General features: G+C 39.2%; 1 protein-coding gene across 1 annotated transcript in view; it reads right to left on the bottom strand.

Annotated features, from left to right (window-relative positions):
- LOC104275717 (zinc finger protein 827-like) overlaps positions 1–17,512 on the bottom strand; it is a gene marked incomplete at its 5' end in the record, with an annotated part of 61,475 nt that overhangs the window by 25,621 nt on the left and 18,342 nt on the right. Inside the window, 3 exons of the mRNA XM_009871752.1 lie at positions 6,521–6,624; positions 11,144–11,201; positions 11,891–12,139. Coding sequence (XP_009870054.1) covers positions 6,521–6,624; positions 11,144–11,201; positions 11,891–12,139 — 411 coding nt within the window. The remainder of the gene's footprint in view (positions 1–6,520; positions 6,625–11,143; positions 11,202–11,890; positions 12,140–17,512) is intronic.

Here is a 17,512-nt window from a genome sequence, read left to right as displayed (position 1 = left end):
GTCATGGCAACCCCATGCAACGCTACAGGCTTGGGGAAGGGTGACTGGAAGGCTGTACGGCGGAAAAAGACCTGGGAGTTCTAATTGACAGTCGACTGAATATGAGCCAGCAGTGTGCCCAGGTGGCCAAGAAGGTCAACGGCATCCTGGCTTGTATAAGAAATTTCGTGACCAGCAGAAGAAGGGAGGTGATTGTCCCTCTGTACTCAGCGCTGGTGAGGCCGCACCTTGAGTATTATGTTCAGTTTGGGGCACCTCCGTATAGGAGAGATATCGAGGTGTTGGAGCGAGTGCAGAGGAGGGCAACAAAACTGGTGAAGGGCCTGAAGAACAGACCTTATGAGGAGCGATGGAGGGAGCTGGGTCTGTTCAGTTTGACGAAGAGGAGGCTGAGGGGGTATCTCATCATGCTCTACAATTAATTGAAAGGACATTGTAGAGAGGTTGGTGCTGGTCTCTTCTCACAGGTAATTAGGGACAGAACCAGAGCTGCAGCAAGGCAAGTTTAGGCTGGACCTTAGGAAGAAATCCTTCACAGAAAGAGTGGTCAGATACTGGAACAGACTGCCTAGGGAGGTGGCTGAGTCACCATCCCTGGATGTGTTTAAGTGTCGCTTAGATGTGGTGTTGGGTGATATGGTTTAGGGGTGAACTTGTAGTGTAGGGTCAATGGTTGGACTCAGTGATCCCAAGGGTCTTTGCCAACCTGAATTGTTCTATGATTCTATATGGCCTTGCCTTCACCCTTCTCACATACCAACACTCCACAAACTATTAGAAAAAGAAAAAGGAAATTAGCTCACTACTTCCCCTGACAAGGCTCACAATGTGGCTGCACAATGTTAGTACTGCTGTGTTGGAGAATGTGAAAACATGAGTCTCAGGGAGCAGGTAGATTTTCTCCTTTAAGTATATGGAATTACTATTTTAAAGAAGTAGAAGGAAGGCATGAGTATGACCAGTATCAGGAGAAATGTGTGCATCTCCTGAAAAGTCCTGTAGTTAGAAACATACGGGAATCTTTGTTACAACATGTTACCTTAGTTCAATAAACACAAATTTGTGATAATGCCACTAATTACATCATTCATAAAAATAGAACTGAAAGTATCATTATAAATTTTCTACTGAACAAAGTATTATGCTACTGATGAAATATTGGCTTCCAGACATTTCTGAAGAGGAAGCATGTCATCTTAAAGGCAAGTAAAGAGCGTGGAGACACAGTGACAGAAGAGACCATGATGTATTTTCAAAAAGGTGTTGGAGAACATAAGTTTTATTGGCTTTATTTCAGTGAAATAAATAACACCAATAAACTTAGCTCTGATACCAACAGACAAAATTAAAAAAGTCAGAGCCAGAGCTAGTCACGGACTACAACTCCCCAAAACCTAATTCTCTGGTTCCAAAAATCTCTTTAGCCACGTGAAATTCACTCAACACAATCAAAATTTCAGTTTTGCAAGAAGTAGTAAATTTTCAGAAAAATATAGATCTTTTTTTTTTTAAATGTAATCCTCTACAGATGAGATTGTTTTAGTATTTGGTATGTTCAATGTAAATGAAGGAGAATATCAGGTCTTTGGTGAGTAGGAGATAAAATAACAAAATATTATTACACAGAAACACATGGAGAAAAAATACTCCCCTAAGCCCATGGCTGAAGTCTACACCAATATTAATGAACTGACCAAAAAAGGAATAGTGACTATCATTCATCTGGATTTCATGAAGGCAGGTTTGATTTACAGAATGAGTCAGTGAAGTGAGATAGTGGAAAACTATTAAAACACATTAAAGATTGGCTAGGGGTCAGGAACACCAGCATAAGATCAAGTTTTTAATTTATCTAGTGATCTGGACCGAACTATATATACTGCCATAAAACTAAACTCTATTTTATAAAAAGGAGAGTCTTATAAAACAGAAGATAAAAATGCCCCTTTAAAGCAACTGTTTGAAAATAATTTCTTCTCCCTACCTTTTGCTAGTCCAAGAAAGGTCATTTTGCTATTCTTGGAGGGGAAAGCTGAAATTACTGAATTGTTTTGGATATGACTTTGCATTAGATATGACTTTGATACTATGGTAATTTTTGAGCAAAGTGTGTTTGATCATAGAATCACAGAATGGCCTAGGCTGGAAGGGACCTTAGAGATCATCTAGTCCAACCTCCCTGTAATGGGCAGGGAATTGATGTGGACATCAATTCTATTTTATTTTATTTTATTTCCATTTTTTTAGTAAAAATCAGTTTATTTGGAAAGTAGTAGTAAAACAGAAAAGTGTAATGTAACTACAGCTAGCTCCGTGAGGTTATTAACATACAAAATACCTTAAAAAGAAGGGGAAGTTCCCTAAATCTATACAATGCTCTTGAACTATGTACTATAGGAAACTACTTTCATCTTCTCAGAATACTAAGAATTCACCACAGATTATGAGGGAGTTACCATGACTTCTGCAGTGCTGCTGAGTACCCTTTCTGACAGCTGTTGGAGAGTTCAGTGTCATTTCTTTGGGTACCAGACTTAAAAGCTGCTGCATATGAATCACTTCTCCTCTCTGTGATACTGCTGCTGATCAGGATCACTTCACATTTATTTCAGGCCAGATCCATTGCTATATCATTATTTATTCAATTTTCTTTTTTTTTTTTCCCCTCCAGTAAATGCCCTGATCAGTGCATTGCTCTCACACATCTTTTAATATGTCTTTCCTAATTATTTCATACTCCTTAGGGATCTTAGACATTCAGTGCCCTACAAAGAGCGCTCTTCCTCTTAAATATTGGATCTTGAAATTTTCTTATAACCTGGCTACGAAGAGAAAGAGTCGTACTTTGTGCTCAGAAGGCCACTAAGCTGAAGTCTCACGAACTGAACTTTGGACCAATCGTATCTGAAAACCCTCTTTAATAGCATCACCACCAAAAAAACATCCAGCATTGCATTAATGAAAGTAGTATCGATATGCAGAAATTTCAGAGTGTTAAAGAAATAATCCTAAGAGCTACACTAACAAGTGAAACCATTCAAATTACAAGGTCGTCATATGCTTAGAAAGTAGGAACAAGAATTTCTGTTGCATGCTGAAATTATCAGCTGAAATTGTAAAGGAAAAGAAAACCATGCTACTATTTGATTAGCAAACGAACTGAGAGTCATCAGCATGTTGTAGTTAAAAAGACTGTGATTTATCAGGAGAAGCGTTTTCAACACATATATGGAAGATTGCATGTTGCTGAAAAAGTCATTGGTAAGACCTCCTGTAAAACAGCATATATAGCTCTGGCCACGTATTTGCAGAAATTAATTTCCCTAAACAGAGACAGAAAGTGGCTATGATGATTGTTAGAAAATGGAAACCCTATCATACTAAAAGAGACTAAAAGATCTTGGCTGGCTTATTTTCCCAAAGTGAAGACAGGATTAGGGCGATGCAAGATGGCACATCAGATGGTGAACATTACAAAGGAGAAGAGTTATCAAAGTTGAAGGACAGCACTGGTGAAACAACTTGCTGTGAATAAATTCAGGCTGAGAAGAGAGTGGTCCCAGCTCTTCAAGGGGGTGAGTGTCCTTGTACAAATAACAAGGACAACAGGTTTAAGACGGATTTTGATAATGAATGAGATGACATAATGTTGTTACCTATATTAGAAAAGAATTGAATTTGACACATGAGCTATATTACTGTCCTATGTTCCTGCCATTTTTCCCAATTCCTCGGCAGCTATGGAGCCAATAAGTTTGCAGACAGAAAGTTGGCAGGAGTCTGGGGATACAACCACCCATAGTGGTGCTCTCTTGGAAAGAAGCACTATGTTCATGGGGTTCCATCAAGGTTATCCAGATGAACTGGCAGCAAAGGCATTTTTGGATACAAGCACTGCTTAATCAACACGCTTGGCCACTAGCAGTTAATGTGCTTGGACTTTAGTTTACAACTTGAAGATGACACTGGACTGGAAATTTCCTGTCATTTTCTTATGCTGTTCTTTCTTACTTCTTACTATCCTGTTTCAGGGATGAAGCAACCCAAAACAAATCTCAAGTGAAGGCATACATACCACTTACCCATGGGACACCATATACACATTTCCACAGCATCTTCTGTTACATCCTGTTGGCCTTTACAACGGCTTAGAATCATAGAATCATAGAACAATTCAGGTTGGCAAAGACCCTTGGGATCATCGAGTCCAACCATTGACCCTACACTACAAGGTCACCCCTAAACCATATCACCCAACACCACATCTAAGTGACACTTAAACACATCCAGGGATGGCGACTCAACCACCTCCCTAGGCAGTCTGTTCCAGTGTCTGGCCACTCTTTCCGTGAAGAATTTCTTCCTAATGTCCAGCCTAAACTTGCCCTGCTGCAGCTCTGGTTCTGTCTCTAACTACCTGTGAGAAGAGACCAGCACCAACCTCTCTACAATGTCCTTTCAATTAATTGTAGAGCATGATGAGGTCCTCCCTCAGCCTCCTCTTCGTGAAACTAAACAGTTCCAGCTCCCTCAATCGCTCCTCGTAAGATTTATTCTCCAGGCTCTTCACCAGCCTTGTTGCCCTCTTCTGCACTCGCTCCAACACCTCAATATCTCTCCTATACTGAGGTTCCCAGAACTGAACACAATACTCAAGGTGCGGCCTCACCAGTGCTTGTTACTGTTCCTTTATGCTACTCTCTGCAGGTATAGTTTCTTCTGAGCCATCCATAGCACTGCATAGACTATTCCTTCATGCAAGGCTGGAACTTGTGGGAAATCTACCTGTGGGTATTCTGCTGTTCTTTTACAGGAATATCACATTTGCAATTGACTAAAAGTTTAAATTACATTCCTGGAGCTGATGTGAAGTTGCACTTCAGGTGCAAGAATTTATTATGAACCTGAGAAAAATCAACTTATTTGGAATGATAGAGTTGTTCCAAAAATAAAAAATAAGCACAAACTGGCGTTTTTGATTTTCAGTATACATGCTGCTATTACATATCTTACATTATCTTATAATCACAGAGCAATGTGTATGATATTATACAGACGTATTAAGGTACTACTCATATTTCATAAGGCAGAATATGAGACAGCATAAACACATAAACCCCAGTTCCTTAGAGTCATTCTAACACTCCACAATGTCATAACCAACTGGATACTTTACATCTTTTAAGCTGAAGATTTAACACGCCACCAAAATCCATCCACAGTTTTAGTGGCTTCATTTAAAATGAGGTCTTACAGGGAATTAAAATTCTTACACATTCAACTCGGTATGATGTAAGAATATTGCTGCTAGAGGCCATGGCCTCAGAGGTATCGAGCACTGCCTGAGGAGTCTATGAGTTCCTGTCTTTCCTCTGGGTATATGAATATTCCATGTCATGCCAAGGTCAAAAGCCAAGATCGAAGTGCTAACCTGGTTTACATTTTAATACTTAAAAGCACCACACCTGATCTGGTTCTCCTCACCCCGAGTTACAAAACCCACTACTTCCATGCAAAAGTGTGGCTGGGGATAGTCTGAAGACTGTTGTCCTTATGCTACAAATATTCTTCTTCCTCTCTACTTATTTACCTTTAGACAACTTCTAGCTCTTAAGCTCATTTGCCACTTCACAAGCTGTCAAATGACTATTCAAGCATTAAAAAAAATGAAGGGTCTGTTAAGTTGTAAATTAAATGACAGTCTATAGCTGAAAATTAGCAGTAACATGCCTAAAACTTTATTGATTGCTAAGAAAAGGTGAATAACCCCCCCTACGGCTGGCTGTGTAATTACTGACCTTTAGAACCCAAGAGCTATTAATTTAAGCACAGACTGAAGTGAACTAGCAAATGAGTTATTTTGCACAGGACAGTAAAGGCAGTTATCACGTTTTTGCATGTGTTCAGTGCCACCTTGAATAGCATTGTTATGTGCCTATATTTTCCATTTCAATGCCGTATATAGCTACACCTGGACATAAAATGCCTATTAACTAGTTCAGAAGATCAGTGGGAATGTACCCACAGATATGGGGGACTTTCAGTATATTTTAAGAGCTCCACGTCCTTCCAAAAAGGTTTCTAAATTACTGTTAAAGGCAGGAAAATTGTATTGCCGAGCTCAGCCACTCTGATAAACATATCGCAAATATTTCATCTGCACTCTGCGAGATAGATGGCAATCACCAATAACAGAACAGCAGACAAATCCCACATCAGTAAAGTTCCTTTATATATAGGAGACACACACACAAAAGCCCCACCTCTGTTAATGCTGCTGAGTTTAATCTGTTATAGACTCTCGTGCAAATCATGGAAATAGTAGCTTAAAGACTATTAATACAAATGCTTCATCAATATTTTTTTCTTTTTCTTCTTCATAATAACTAATTGGGATGGAGAGACACCTTTTGACACAGCAAAATGTATTTTAAGAGCATTGGTCAGGTGGTAGAGTTCACAGTGAGAAAATTTTAAAAATACATATTAACCACAATTAAAGAAAGGAAAGGTATCTGACCTGCTGCAGGTGTCCTTCCATGAAGAGTAGTTTCACTAGGCAGGAGATCTTTTGAGTTGGAAGTGAACGGTGATTGTCTAAAGGTGTCTTCAGAAAAGAAAGGACTACAGGAAAAAATGAGATATCTTTTCATTTACAAAATGTTTAACAGAAAAAGTAAATACGATTTTTTTTACCCTAACATCTTAATATAACAGATACCATCTTCTTAAAAGCCCTGTTTCATTTACAGAGTTCATGCTGAAAGAATGCAGGCTGTGAGACACGGAGTGGAGAAGGGGCATGCTTTGGTAAAATTGCATCTCAAAGTGAAAACTGAAGTCCTCCCATAAGGCTTTTAACTACATTTCAACATCTCAGATCTGCTTTATCACAATACAATATGGATCACTAAAATTAATGCATTAAATATTTGTATTATACTGTCCAAAAAGTTGTATTATACTGTCATATCTGGAGAAGACAATCAGGAAAGGTGGAAAATATTATTTAATAATCTGATGTATATAGTAATTATTTAAAAAATAATTACTAAACTACTACTATTATTTTAAAATAATTACACAATTTTTCCAATTTTAGGTTAAGATGCTGAATAGTTCTCTTCTGACACAGCATTCCACGAATGAAATTAATGCCATAAGTTTGATTTTTAAAGAAAAAAAAAATTCATATAAGCTAACTGAATGGTTACTTCCCAAAGACTATGAAGTGCAAAATTTAACAGCTACTTGACTCAAAAGAGCATAGTGTGCTTTGGTTTTAAACAACAGGCAGCAGTAAAAAGTCAATTTCAGTATAGTGAATTGGGATTTATGTCAAAGTATTTTGTTTTCTGCTCAGTTAAAGATCATAACAGAACAAGAATTCCTTATCTACAGTACAGGCAGACATCCGTAAGAGATACATCAAAAAAATTCAAAATGGAAAAGGACAATTTTTCTCAGAAAACTGTTTTCTAACTATCAACTTCTTCTAAGCAAAATTAGAATTACCTTAAATCTGATCTCTCTCACATTGAGAATCCTTAGCGGGTTGATGTATAGTAGGTGTTTGAAAGGTGTAGGACAGGAGGCCAGCGCATGAACTCCAGAGGTCCCTTCCAACCCCTAACATTCTATGATTCTATGATTTCTGCAGCCTGTTCTTATTCAGTAATAAAATCCAAGAACCTTCTCAGGATGAGGTGTTACAAAGTGTTGCACAGCAGTCAGTTTGGACCCAGAAAGTGTGTGCCAGCAGCACCAACCAAGTTGACCCTACCAGTCCAGATTCCCAAGGTGTGAATCTAAACAGCAGCACTTGTGTAAGTTTTCCCTCACAGAGCTTTTCTGCAGAAAGTGAACAAGGTGTTCTCCCCTGAATCACTTGTATTTTTAGTCAGATGTCTTCTGCCTTTCAGAAACTTATTGATAATTAGTTAACTTGATCATGCAATGCTTTCAGCAAACACGTTATGTACTTTCTCATTAAGTTTTTTGGCCATTATTCATTTTGTGCTGCTCTGTATGTGACAGTTAATGGGATGTTTTGGTATTTTACAAAAGTTTGAATAGAACCATAATCACAGTTAACATTAGGTTGTGCTGTAGGGTAAGGCATGAAGCTGCCCCAACCTGAACAGTTCAGTGTATGTGGATAGCTGAATAAGTATAATACTCAAGAAAACAAGTGATTAGGATAAAGTAAAACAGTTCGAGCACACATGTGCAAAACCTAACTTTTTCCAAGACTTCCACTTAGAGGTGACATAACATAAACCAGACTGATGCTGCATAAAAAATACAGCACCATTTATTGCAACATTCCTCTCACTTGTTTAAAAATGATTTGAAAGAAAAAAAATAAAAAAAAGTTTTATTACTGCTGTGACTCTTCAAAATCTTGTAATTCGTCATGTTGGCCTTCCTGCTTGTGCCTTAGATTCAATCATTGGGACACTGCTCATTGCTGGTTCTAAGCAAAATGAGTGCTGCAGAACTTATCTGTTTCAGGCAAGGCAATGTACCATGAGCAGGTTGCTGCTGAAGATTGCATCGTGTTGTCCCAAGGATTTCCCTCTCTGCCATCAGCCTCCAGTGGATTACAGAACCATCTGTGGATACCTTTTTTCTGCCTTCCTCTAGAACGGCAGCTGAGTCTCTTCAGTGTTTGCCCTGTTATTATTTTTATTTCAGCAGATACGCCCTCAAATCCTACTGCAAAATATGGGGGGAGGAGCTCCTGCTTCACAGTAAGAAACCACGTAAACCTTTCTCGATCACTGTGCAACTCCCTTCTGATGAAGATTATGCTTTAGCATTTTTTTTCTCTGGCTGCACTGCTCCAGTTTTATGGCTACACAGGTCTCTAGATGAAAGAAACTTATTTTGGCATCTTATGCTGAGTAGTCACTTCCAGATCATTTGCTTCTTCACTTTCTGTCTTCGTATCACAGATGGCAGGCTCTACCATCTCACTCCACCATTGAACTGTGAGGAATTCCTGCCAGTTATAGCTGCTTAAGCAAAGTCATATGGAAGTACATGCTTGCAAAGTCCAGGAATACTCACAGGAGAAATAGCAACAGATAGGCGACAGTTAGAAATGTTAATATGGAACAACACAGCACAAAGTGCTTGCATACCCCATCTTGCTGGGCTTTGTTGATTCAAGGCTCGCACCAATGACACCGCCTCACCTCTCTACTCTCCAGTTACTCACAGGTGGACCACACTGACCCGTGACCAACACTTCGTTCTCTGCAGCCAACAGCAAACTTTACGTAACAATTGTGATTCAAAGGCCTTTCTGTCATTACTCCAGATGTAGGCTGATGAGCCAAACTGCAACATTTTGTTAATGCAGCCCGAGTGCCTCTATCCTCCTCTGGCTGATCCATCACATTCTATTTTTGAGAAAGAGCCATACCCTTACCAGTAAAGGCTTCCAGCTCTTTGGGTTTGGGTCAGTTTTTTTTTTTTTTTGCAAGATCACAGAATTTAGCAGACTGACTCACTTCCCCTTAAGAAGCTCTTCTCATTCATGTCTTCTTGTGATAGGTAGGTAAGATAAGAAAAGCACTAGAAGAACTGAATCAGGCACTCAGCATTTCATGCCCTGATGGGTAGCAGCCATTATAAGGACTTCTCAGTAAAACTCCGTGCAAGTTTGACAACAGCCAACCGTGCTACCCTCTTAAAAGTTGGCAGCCAGATAAAAGGGAAGTTATCTTTGAACCGTCTTCAACCTTTCCAGTTTGAATTATCTTTGATACATTCCAAAGTAGCTCTCAATTCTCACACCAGTCCTGCTGGTAACAACATAAGACACTGAAATCTATTTTCATCTGCCTGTCACCTCCTCCCTGCAAAGCATGCTGGATAGTTAATGAGTAACTGGACAATATGTGCATTTATCTCCACATATATCTCTCAGGCTTATGCTTTTTAAGAAGGCATGTGAAGGCTATGCAGGTTGCATATCCCACAAGTCCATGGACTGGCAAACAGGGAAAGCCAGCAGCCAGAAATTAAAAGCTCAAATTAATTATCTATCAACATGTAACATCAAAACGTCTCTAATGTACGTTTACTGAGGTGGACATTTTATTAAGACTAAAGTATTTATTTATTATAGCTACCACGAATGAATGGGACAGGCCTAGGAATTTAAGAACAATGTATTTTAGAGACCTTCTCTTCTGCAATAGACATGCTTTTCAATTTCTTTCTGGACAAAGTTGTCCTAGTTAGCAGGCACAGAACACACTGAGAACATCTTTGGAAGGGTACAGAGGTACTTCAGTGTGCTCAGTCTCTAACCCATCCACACTGATTAGGGAACTTTCAGGTAGGAAATAAATGTGTCCTTGCCAATCCCTGCCTACTCCTTACCATGGGCCCCTAAGATTTTATCAATTCTAACTACCACTTCTAACATAAGAGCTTTGAATTTTCCCTTAGGGACACCTCACTTTGTTGCTCACGTATATGTAAACAACTCACAGGCTTGTTCCCAGCCACAATACTGTAAAGTGCATGTTTCTTTAACAGCATGTGCTATAACTGGATCATGGTTTTAATTCCTGGATAATTTAATTTATTGTATTAATGTGAATGTAATGTTTAACAAACGTTTCATTAGCATTGCCTTACAATCTGATTTTTAAAAATTCATCTCTAGAATGCATTGAGATGATAGAAATACTAAACCGAAATTTTATTAAAGAAATCCAAGTTTGACAGAAGACTGAATCAATATCACCTCTTCTTACACTGGTCCATGCCTCAAAATTCTGTTGTCAGCCCACGCTTCCCTCAAGCATTGCATGTACTACACAGTTCCTTTCAAGTTTTAGGTTTTGTAGAAAAAAGCTAGAAAAAATTCTTAAAATCATGTGTGAATATTTGATCAGAGAAGAACAGTTATTTTGGCCCAAAGGTCTGTTTTCTCATGAATTGTAAGCAATTAGATCTATAGGTGTAATTTCTTAGATCTAGGTTACATTACTCATGGCAAATACCTTACCACTTGTGATATCAGGTCACATTTGAAGGAGTCGGACACATTTGAGCTCATGAGGCAAAATGAGGCAATGCTATTTACACTACAGCTCTGTAGATAACAATGGACTGTACTTACCTGGTTGTAGTTCTAATGGTGTTATCTTTATTGTGGTTGTGCTCTTTGCTCACCTTCTCTGCAAAGGAACACACATATGATTAGCATATACTGTATTTTCCCTATCAGGTTTTATTCAGCAGAACTATTTTAATGCTGATAACAGCATAATCCAGAGTAATTTGGGGTAAATGGTTACAGCATGATTAGAGAATGGGCATGACTTCATTTAAACTAACACACAACAAATATTTTCAGCTTCATATTTTAGTGTTAGGGTTCCATGCAATGTGTATAATATAACCATTCATTAAACAGTGCTGATAACATTGCCTTTATGCAACAGCTGAGGTTCACCTACTTTGTCAAGAGAAATGGACAGTGCAGCCCCAGGAGCTCTGCATGCTGCAGCCACCGGCCACTTATGCCAGCATGTGCCATCTACAGGTTCCCATATACTCCAAAGTCTGGATCAACCAGTTGTCACAAATTATTTAATTAGCTTTCCAAAATACAGGAACTGAACTCTGGCTTTCCAATTCAGTTCAAATAGTGCAAACCTGACCTGAGTGTCAGAGTGCTCTAAAGCATATGCTAACTATGGGGGACATTTGGCAAGAATTCTGCTTTCCAAATGTGAGGGCAGAAGGGCTCTAACCCCTACATTTTTCAGCCTTCGCATTCTCAAACATTTTCATAGCACCTTAATGACTATACACAACCTCTTTTTCTTTAAATTCAACTATTGATTATTTCCACTGCTTTTACCTGATAACTGGAAGAGCAGCTCAGATGCCATCTTCACTGATATATCTTGGCTGAATAGATTTCTTTCTGGGAGCACACGACCTTCTGGTGCCTTCTGCATGTGTTCACTAATGTCTCGCCCTAATAAAGTGCTGTAGCCAACATTTTGGCTGGGTTGGCTGGGTGACACTGAAGCCTGCGAATCATGAATGTCAACTTCCATTGGTTCTTCCTTTATCTTTACCATCTGGGTTTCCTTGTAACTCTCAGCTGCAAATATTTATTTAAAAAAAAAAAAAACAGCCACCACAATTACTTAATTAGGCTACAATTTTTTCATAGTACTCAAAGCACGAATAAGAATTACAAAGGTCTAATTTGTATACCGTATCACTCCAGCAAGCAGCTGACTGCTGCAGTATTCTTCTGTGGAGTTACAAACAGAAGCAAACTCTTGAAAATAATTTTTCAAACGAGAGAGCAGAAAATAGTTGCATATTTGTAAATACTAGAGTTATATCACTTTCTATGAAAGTAAAGCTTTGTTTTTATTTATTAAATGAAGTTGCAGCTATACTCCAGCTCTCCAAAAGCAGGCATTGAAGACGTCTGACAAATTCCAAATTACTCTTTACCAGCATAGTCAGTCAGAAGTAGTGGTAGGGAGGAGAAAACCCCACCTGCTCCTCTTCTACTTTCTTTCTCTTTTATGGAAAATTCCAGACAACTTTGTGAAGAATCAGTTTGTCATATTTGCATATGCTTTCAAGATGAGCTTCGTGCGGCCCACGCTTTTCTAAAGTCTGATTTTGTAACAAGCATAGATACTTCCTCACACATTACATGATCCAATAACCTTGATTACCATTTTCCATGAGCCCATATCCCTTCCTTCCTTGCCTTCTTCTCCAGTGTCCTAGGTCTAGCAAATTAGCATAATCTGGAAGCCAATTTGTGTTCACTTTCTACACTTTTTATTCCCCAGGTTTGGCTGCAAGGTAAGTGATCATTTTTCTTCAGAATAAAAGCTCTGAAATCTCAAAATCAAGGCTCCTAGGTAATTTGCTTAACACATCCCAAATACCTATACAGCCCTTTTGATTTAGACTTTCTGCCATGAAAAGAGAAACTGAATACCTGCAGAATTTAGTTTCAGAGAAAAATGATTTTTTTAAATGATTTTCATTCAGAGTGCTCCTGAAAGGACATTGGTATCACGGCAGAATTGACCAACTAGGTTTTGCCTTTGCTGTCTGGATGCTGACCTGAAACAGGCAGCCTAAGACAGGCAATATGCCTGGGAGAATCAAGAAAATTAATAAGAGCATGAACACAGCTAAATTCCAAAAGGGCCACCCAGGTAAGGAAACATTCCAACAAAAAAATGTACACCCATACAGACGTACACATACTCCTGGTACTAGTCAAGATAGTGAAAACAGAATCACAGAATTACAGAATTGCCTGGATTGGAAAAGACTTTTAAGATCATTGAGTCCAATCATTAACAAAACCTCAAGGAAAACCTGCTTCTGTTCACTCATGAGTAGCCCATGCCCTAAATTGTTGCCTGTGTAGCCTCCACAGCTGGAGTCAGAGGAAAGCGTGAGTTTAAATTGCTCAGACTTCACGAGCCAGTGGAGGACAAGGTAACCCTGGCACTCGGCAAAGGAGGCCATGGTAGAGGGTACGGCCAGGCACACTGCAGCACGCAGAGCCAAAGCAGCAGAGAGCTTAGATGCTTGGTGGATTAAGATCTGCAAGAGCAGTCTGGCCCTTGTCCAGACTGGGGGGACGTGATCAGACCTACGACTGCGGGACAGCTTGCTAAGCGGTGCAGGCAGGGGCTGGCCAACCTCAGAGCATCAGGTCACTGACGGAGACACTCTGCACCATGAGTTTCCTCACATGGAGGTTTCCTTGTCATCTGTCAAATTTTACTACTTAGAAGGCTCTGATATTTTAATAAATAAATGAATACTAGTTTGTAAAAAAAAAAAAAAAGCCCAGACACAAACAGTATTTTCTATTAACTTTGGGTCAGAGAGAAGAAAAGGTGGAGGGGAAAATCCACTAACTTCACTTGATAAACTAGTTTGTTGCTGCTCTCCCTGCTCTTCCCCTCCTCTCTAGCTCACATATGATTGTGTCAGTCTCACAGCTTATTCAAAGTGTGAATGTTTCAAATGCCACTGGGCCTTTTGTTTTCAATTACCCGATATTACAGTGAATCTCAGAGGCACCAAAACATGGTTTGGTCACCCCTTGAAAACATCCTCAACCTAGTCAACTGGCTAGTGTCATTCTGCAGTCTCTGGCCAAAGATGAAAAGAATCCCTTTAGCATGAAGGGATATGTATTCCACCTAAAATTAAACTGATGTGTGTCACCAAGTCCTTTTTCATTCTCGTCGTTTCTCCCTCTCCCCACATTCCTGTTGTTCTTAAGTGGATAAAGTGAGACTTTCCTGCCTATAGCTCTTAAAATAAAATAAAATTAAAAAAATAATCAAAACCAGGAGATAAAAGCCACTTAGATATGTTCCAGGAACAATCTACACGAAGTGCTTTCAATCTTTTCTTATGATATTTCTTGATATTTAAAAGAAACATATAAACATTGATTTTTTTTTTTTTTACCATCTATGATCCACCAGATACATTTCAGACTTTGGAAATTTTCATAGTGAATTCTCAACTGAAAATAAGTTAGAAAGATCATATAATGTTTTATTTTGTCCTGTTAAGCAGATTTCTTTTTCTTAAAAAAAAGATTTAAAGCTTCCATTTGCCTCTTATTGCAAAACCACAGAGCATTGCATCTGTGTTGAAAAGTGTAAAAATAGCACGCTGTGAATTGAAAGCGAACACAGAACAGCAAAGGAACGCATCAGGTAACACTGCCAATCAAAAGCTCAGGTAACTCCGCAAACAAATGAGTTCTTCAGATGTCTCACAGACCAAGTTTTGCACCCAGCTGCCAAATTTAGGTGAAGGGTCAAGCTGACCTTTGCTGCTCTTTCTGCTTTTAAAATATTCTTTCTATTTCTGTTCCCGCTCCACACAGTTTAATTCCAAGTCTAGCAACTGCTTTTGAATCAAACCAATATGATCCCAAGCAAGGCCACAGTCAAACAAACCAATGACCTTCTCTCCCTCACAATCAGCTAACACTCAAATCACCCTAACTAAATTTACATATTTGATCATTTCCTTTGACCTTTATCGCACCCGTTTGATATGACACAATGTCCCTGCCAAATGAGAATCCCGATTCCCAAAATTAAAACACACAAGAAGACTGAAGAAGGGTCTCTGACAGTTTTACAAGAGCTGACAGAAGGGGAATACAGTCAGTCTGTCCCATAAGCAATAATCACAGGCGTAAAACTCAGCTGTGCTAGATCATGTGCTGGCAAAACACTGTAGTTAAGGTTATGCCCATACCCACCTTATCATACAGGCAGTCAAACTGCAACTTCTTAAAAATTATTTTCCCTTCTGCACTACAGACAGTTCATTTGTGAAGTAAAGTGATACTCCTTAATTCCTTACATAGGTATCTCACATGGTCATAGCATAGCTAAAGTTTTTAAAGCCATGGACTGGCACACCAAAAGGTCTTCTAGTTCAAATAATTAAATGATAGCTTTGGCTTTTTTCCACCTTTGCATTTCTCCTTGAATAGAAGGGCTAGGTTAAACTGCAATGTATCAGAATACAAAGTTAGTACAGAAAAGTCATTTTCTTCATGCCAGATTTTTGTAAAAGTACAGACATGTAATTTCTGGCAAGAATCAGCAGGGGATAAAGATTCTAGTAGCTTTAAAGTATCCAGACCATGATCTCTTAACCATGGTCCGCTATTCATTCAAAACTAATGGACGTTACCTGTCTGGACTTCTACAAGGCTTTTGACACGGTCCTCCACAACATCCTTCTCTGTAAATTGGAGAGATACTAATTTGATGAGTGCAATGTTCAGTGGATGAGGAGTGGTTGAGTGGTCACATCCAGAGGGTAATGGTCAATGGCTCAATGTCTAGATGGAGACCAGTGATGAGTGGTGTCCCTCAGGGGTCCATATTGGGACCGGTGCTGTTTAATATCTTCATCAATGACATAGACGGTGGGACTGAGTGCACCCTCAGCAAGTTTGCTCACGATATCAAGCTGAACAGTGTGGTTGACACGCCTGAGGGATGGGATGCCATACGGAAGGACACATTCAAAGTCAGGTTGGATGGGGCTCTGAGCAACCTGATCTAGTTGAAGATGTCCCTGCTCATTGCAGAAGGGTTGGACTGGATGACCTTTAAAGGTCACTTTCAACCCAAATTATTCTACGATTCTAAGCAGGACTCACCTTTCTAGAGGCGACACACTGAACATGCTCTTCTCATGCAGCACAGTCTGCTTTTCACTTTATTTGAGATGGAATTCAAAATTAAGAGCACAGATTTAATAAAAAACACAAGTCATGTAGTAAATACTGCTTTTGCTGATACAGTTGCTGAAATCAAATGAAACCTTGCTAAGTCATTCATGCTTCTTCCTACCATTTTATTCAAAACTTGATTCTGCAACTGAAATTCTAAGTTGCTCATATTTGCTGAAAAGCCCATCAGCTGTACAAAACAACTTTATGAATCAACTTAGAAAAGAAAGCCTTTCCCGTATGTCTCATAAATTGGACTCATGTACTAGTTTTCACAATCAAGCAGACAGGGGTAACTAGTGGGTCAACTTGTACTCACTTCAAAAGCTTTCAGTATGGAGAATCAGGCATTTTGTTATGCTAATTGTTCTGATTTGCTAGAAATAAACATGCCCTAAAACAGCTGAAATAAAACCTCAGAGGTAGGGAACAGTTGGCGAGCCCTGAAGGTTCTGCTACAGAGACACAACAAGTAACATCTGATGTTCCCTGGGGCACTGTGCTTGATGCTTTATTTTGTTAGTATTTTTTTCTAACTGCTGTTTTATATAAGACAATGTCAGTGGTCCTTGAATCAATGTAACAGGATCCTACATTAAAAAAAAAGCGCAGCTCATATTTCTTAAAGTGGAACCTCTGAACTCCCATGTTACAGAATTTTGCAACTACAGGCTTAGCTTCACAATGCAAGGCAACAAAAAAGAAGAATAAAAAGGACCAATCAAAGCAAAAGACTAATTTGAGTTGTGATACACATCTGCTGCTCCTTCCATTTAAATAGTTGGATTATGGTATTTACCTGAAAGACCTTATTTGAAGAACATAGCCAACCCCGCAAAACATAGATCAAGAAGAATTTGATAAAAAGTATACATGCACAGTGAACTGTTATTTTACAACATATTCCAACCTATGCCAGTCAAGAAAATTCTAGTCTAGCATTTCTGCAGCAAGCTGTACCGGTGCAGAAAGCCTGGCTCCAGTTCTCCTGTCTTTACAAGCTGACTCCCCAAAGGCAAGGTCTGCAAGAGGCTGTTCTGCTAATGCCATGCATTCACAGTACCCTGACACTTGGAAAAAAATTGACACGCCCACTTTCCATAGCTTTGTGGCCACTTCCACCTGGTTGAACATCATCAGGGAACAGCAGTAAGGGAAGGCCTAGGAGGTTTGTATAAACTCTTTAGTGTCAATTCCTAAAGATAA

The sequence above is a fragment of the Apaloderma vittatum genome, unplaced genomic scaffold, assembly GCF_000703405.1.
Source record: "Apaloderma vittatum isolate BGI_N311 unplaced genomic scaffold, ASM70340v1 scaffold13486, whole genome shotgun sequence".
NCBI classification, from domain to species: domain Eukaryota; kingdom Metazoa; phylum Chordata; class Aves; order Trogoniformes; family Trogonidae; genus Apaloderma; species Apaloderma vittatum.
This window is presented reverse-complemented; position numbering and strand designations above follow the sequence as displayed.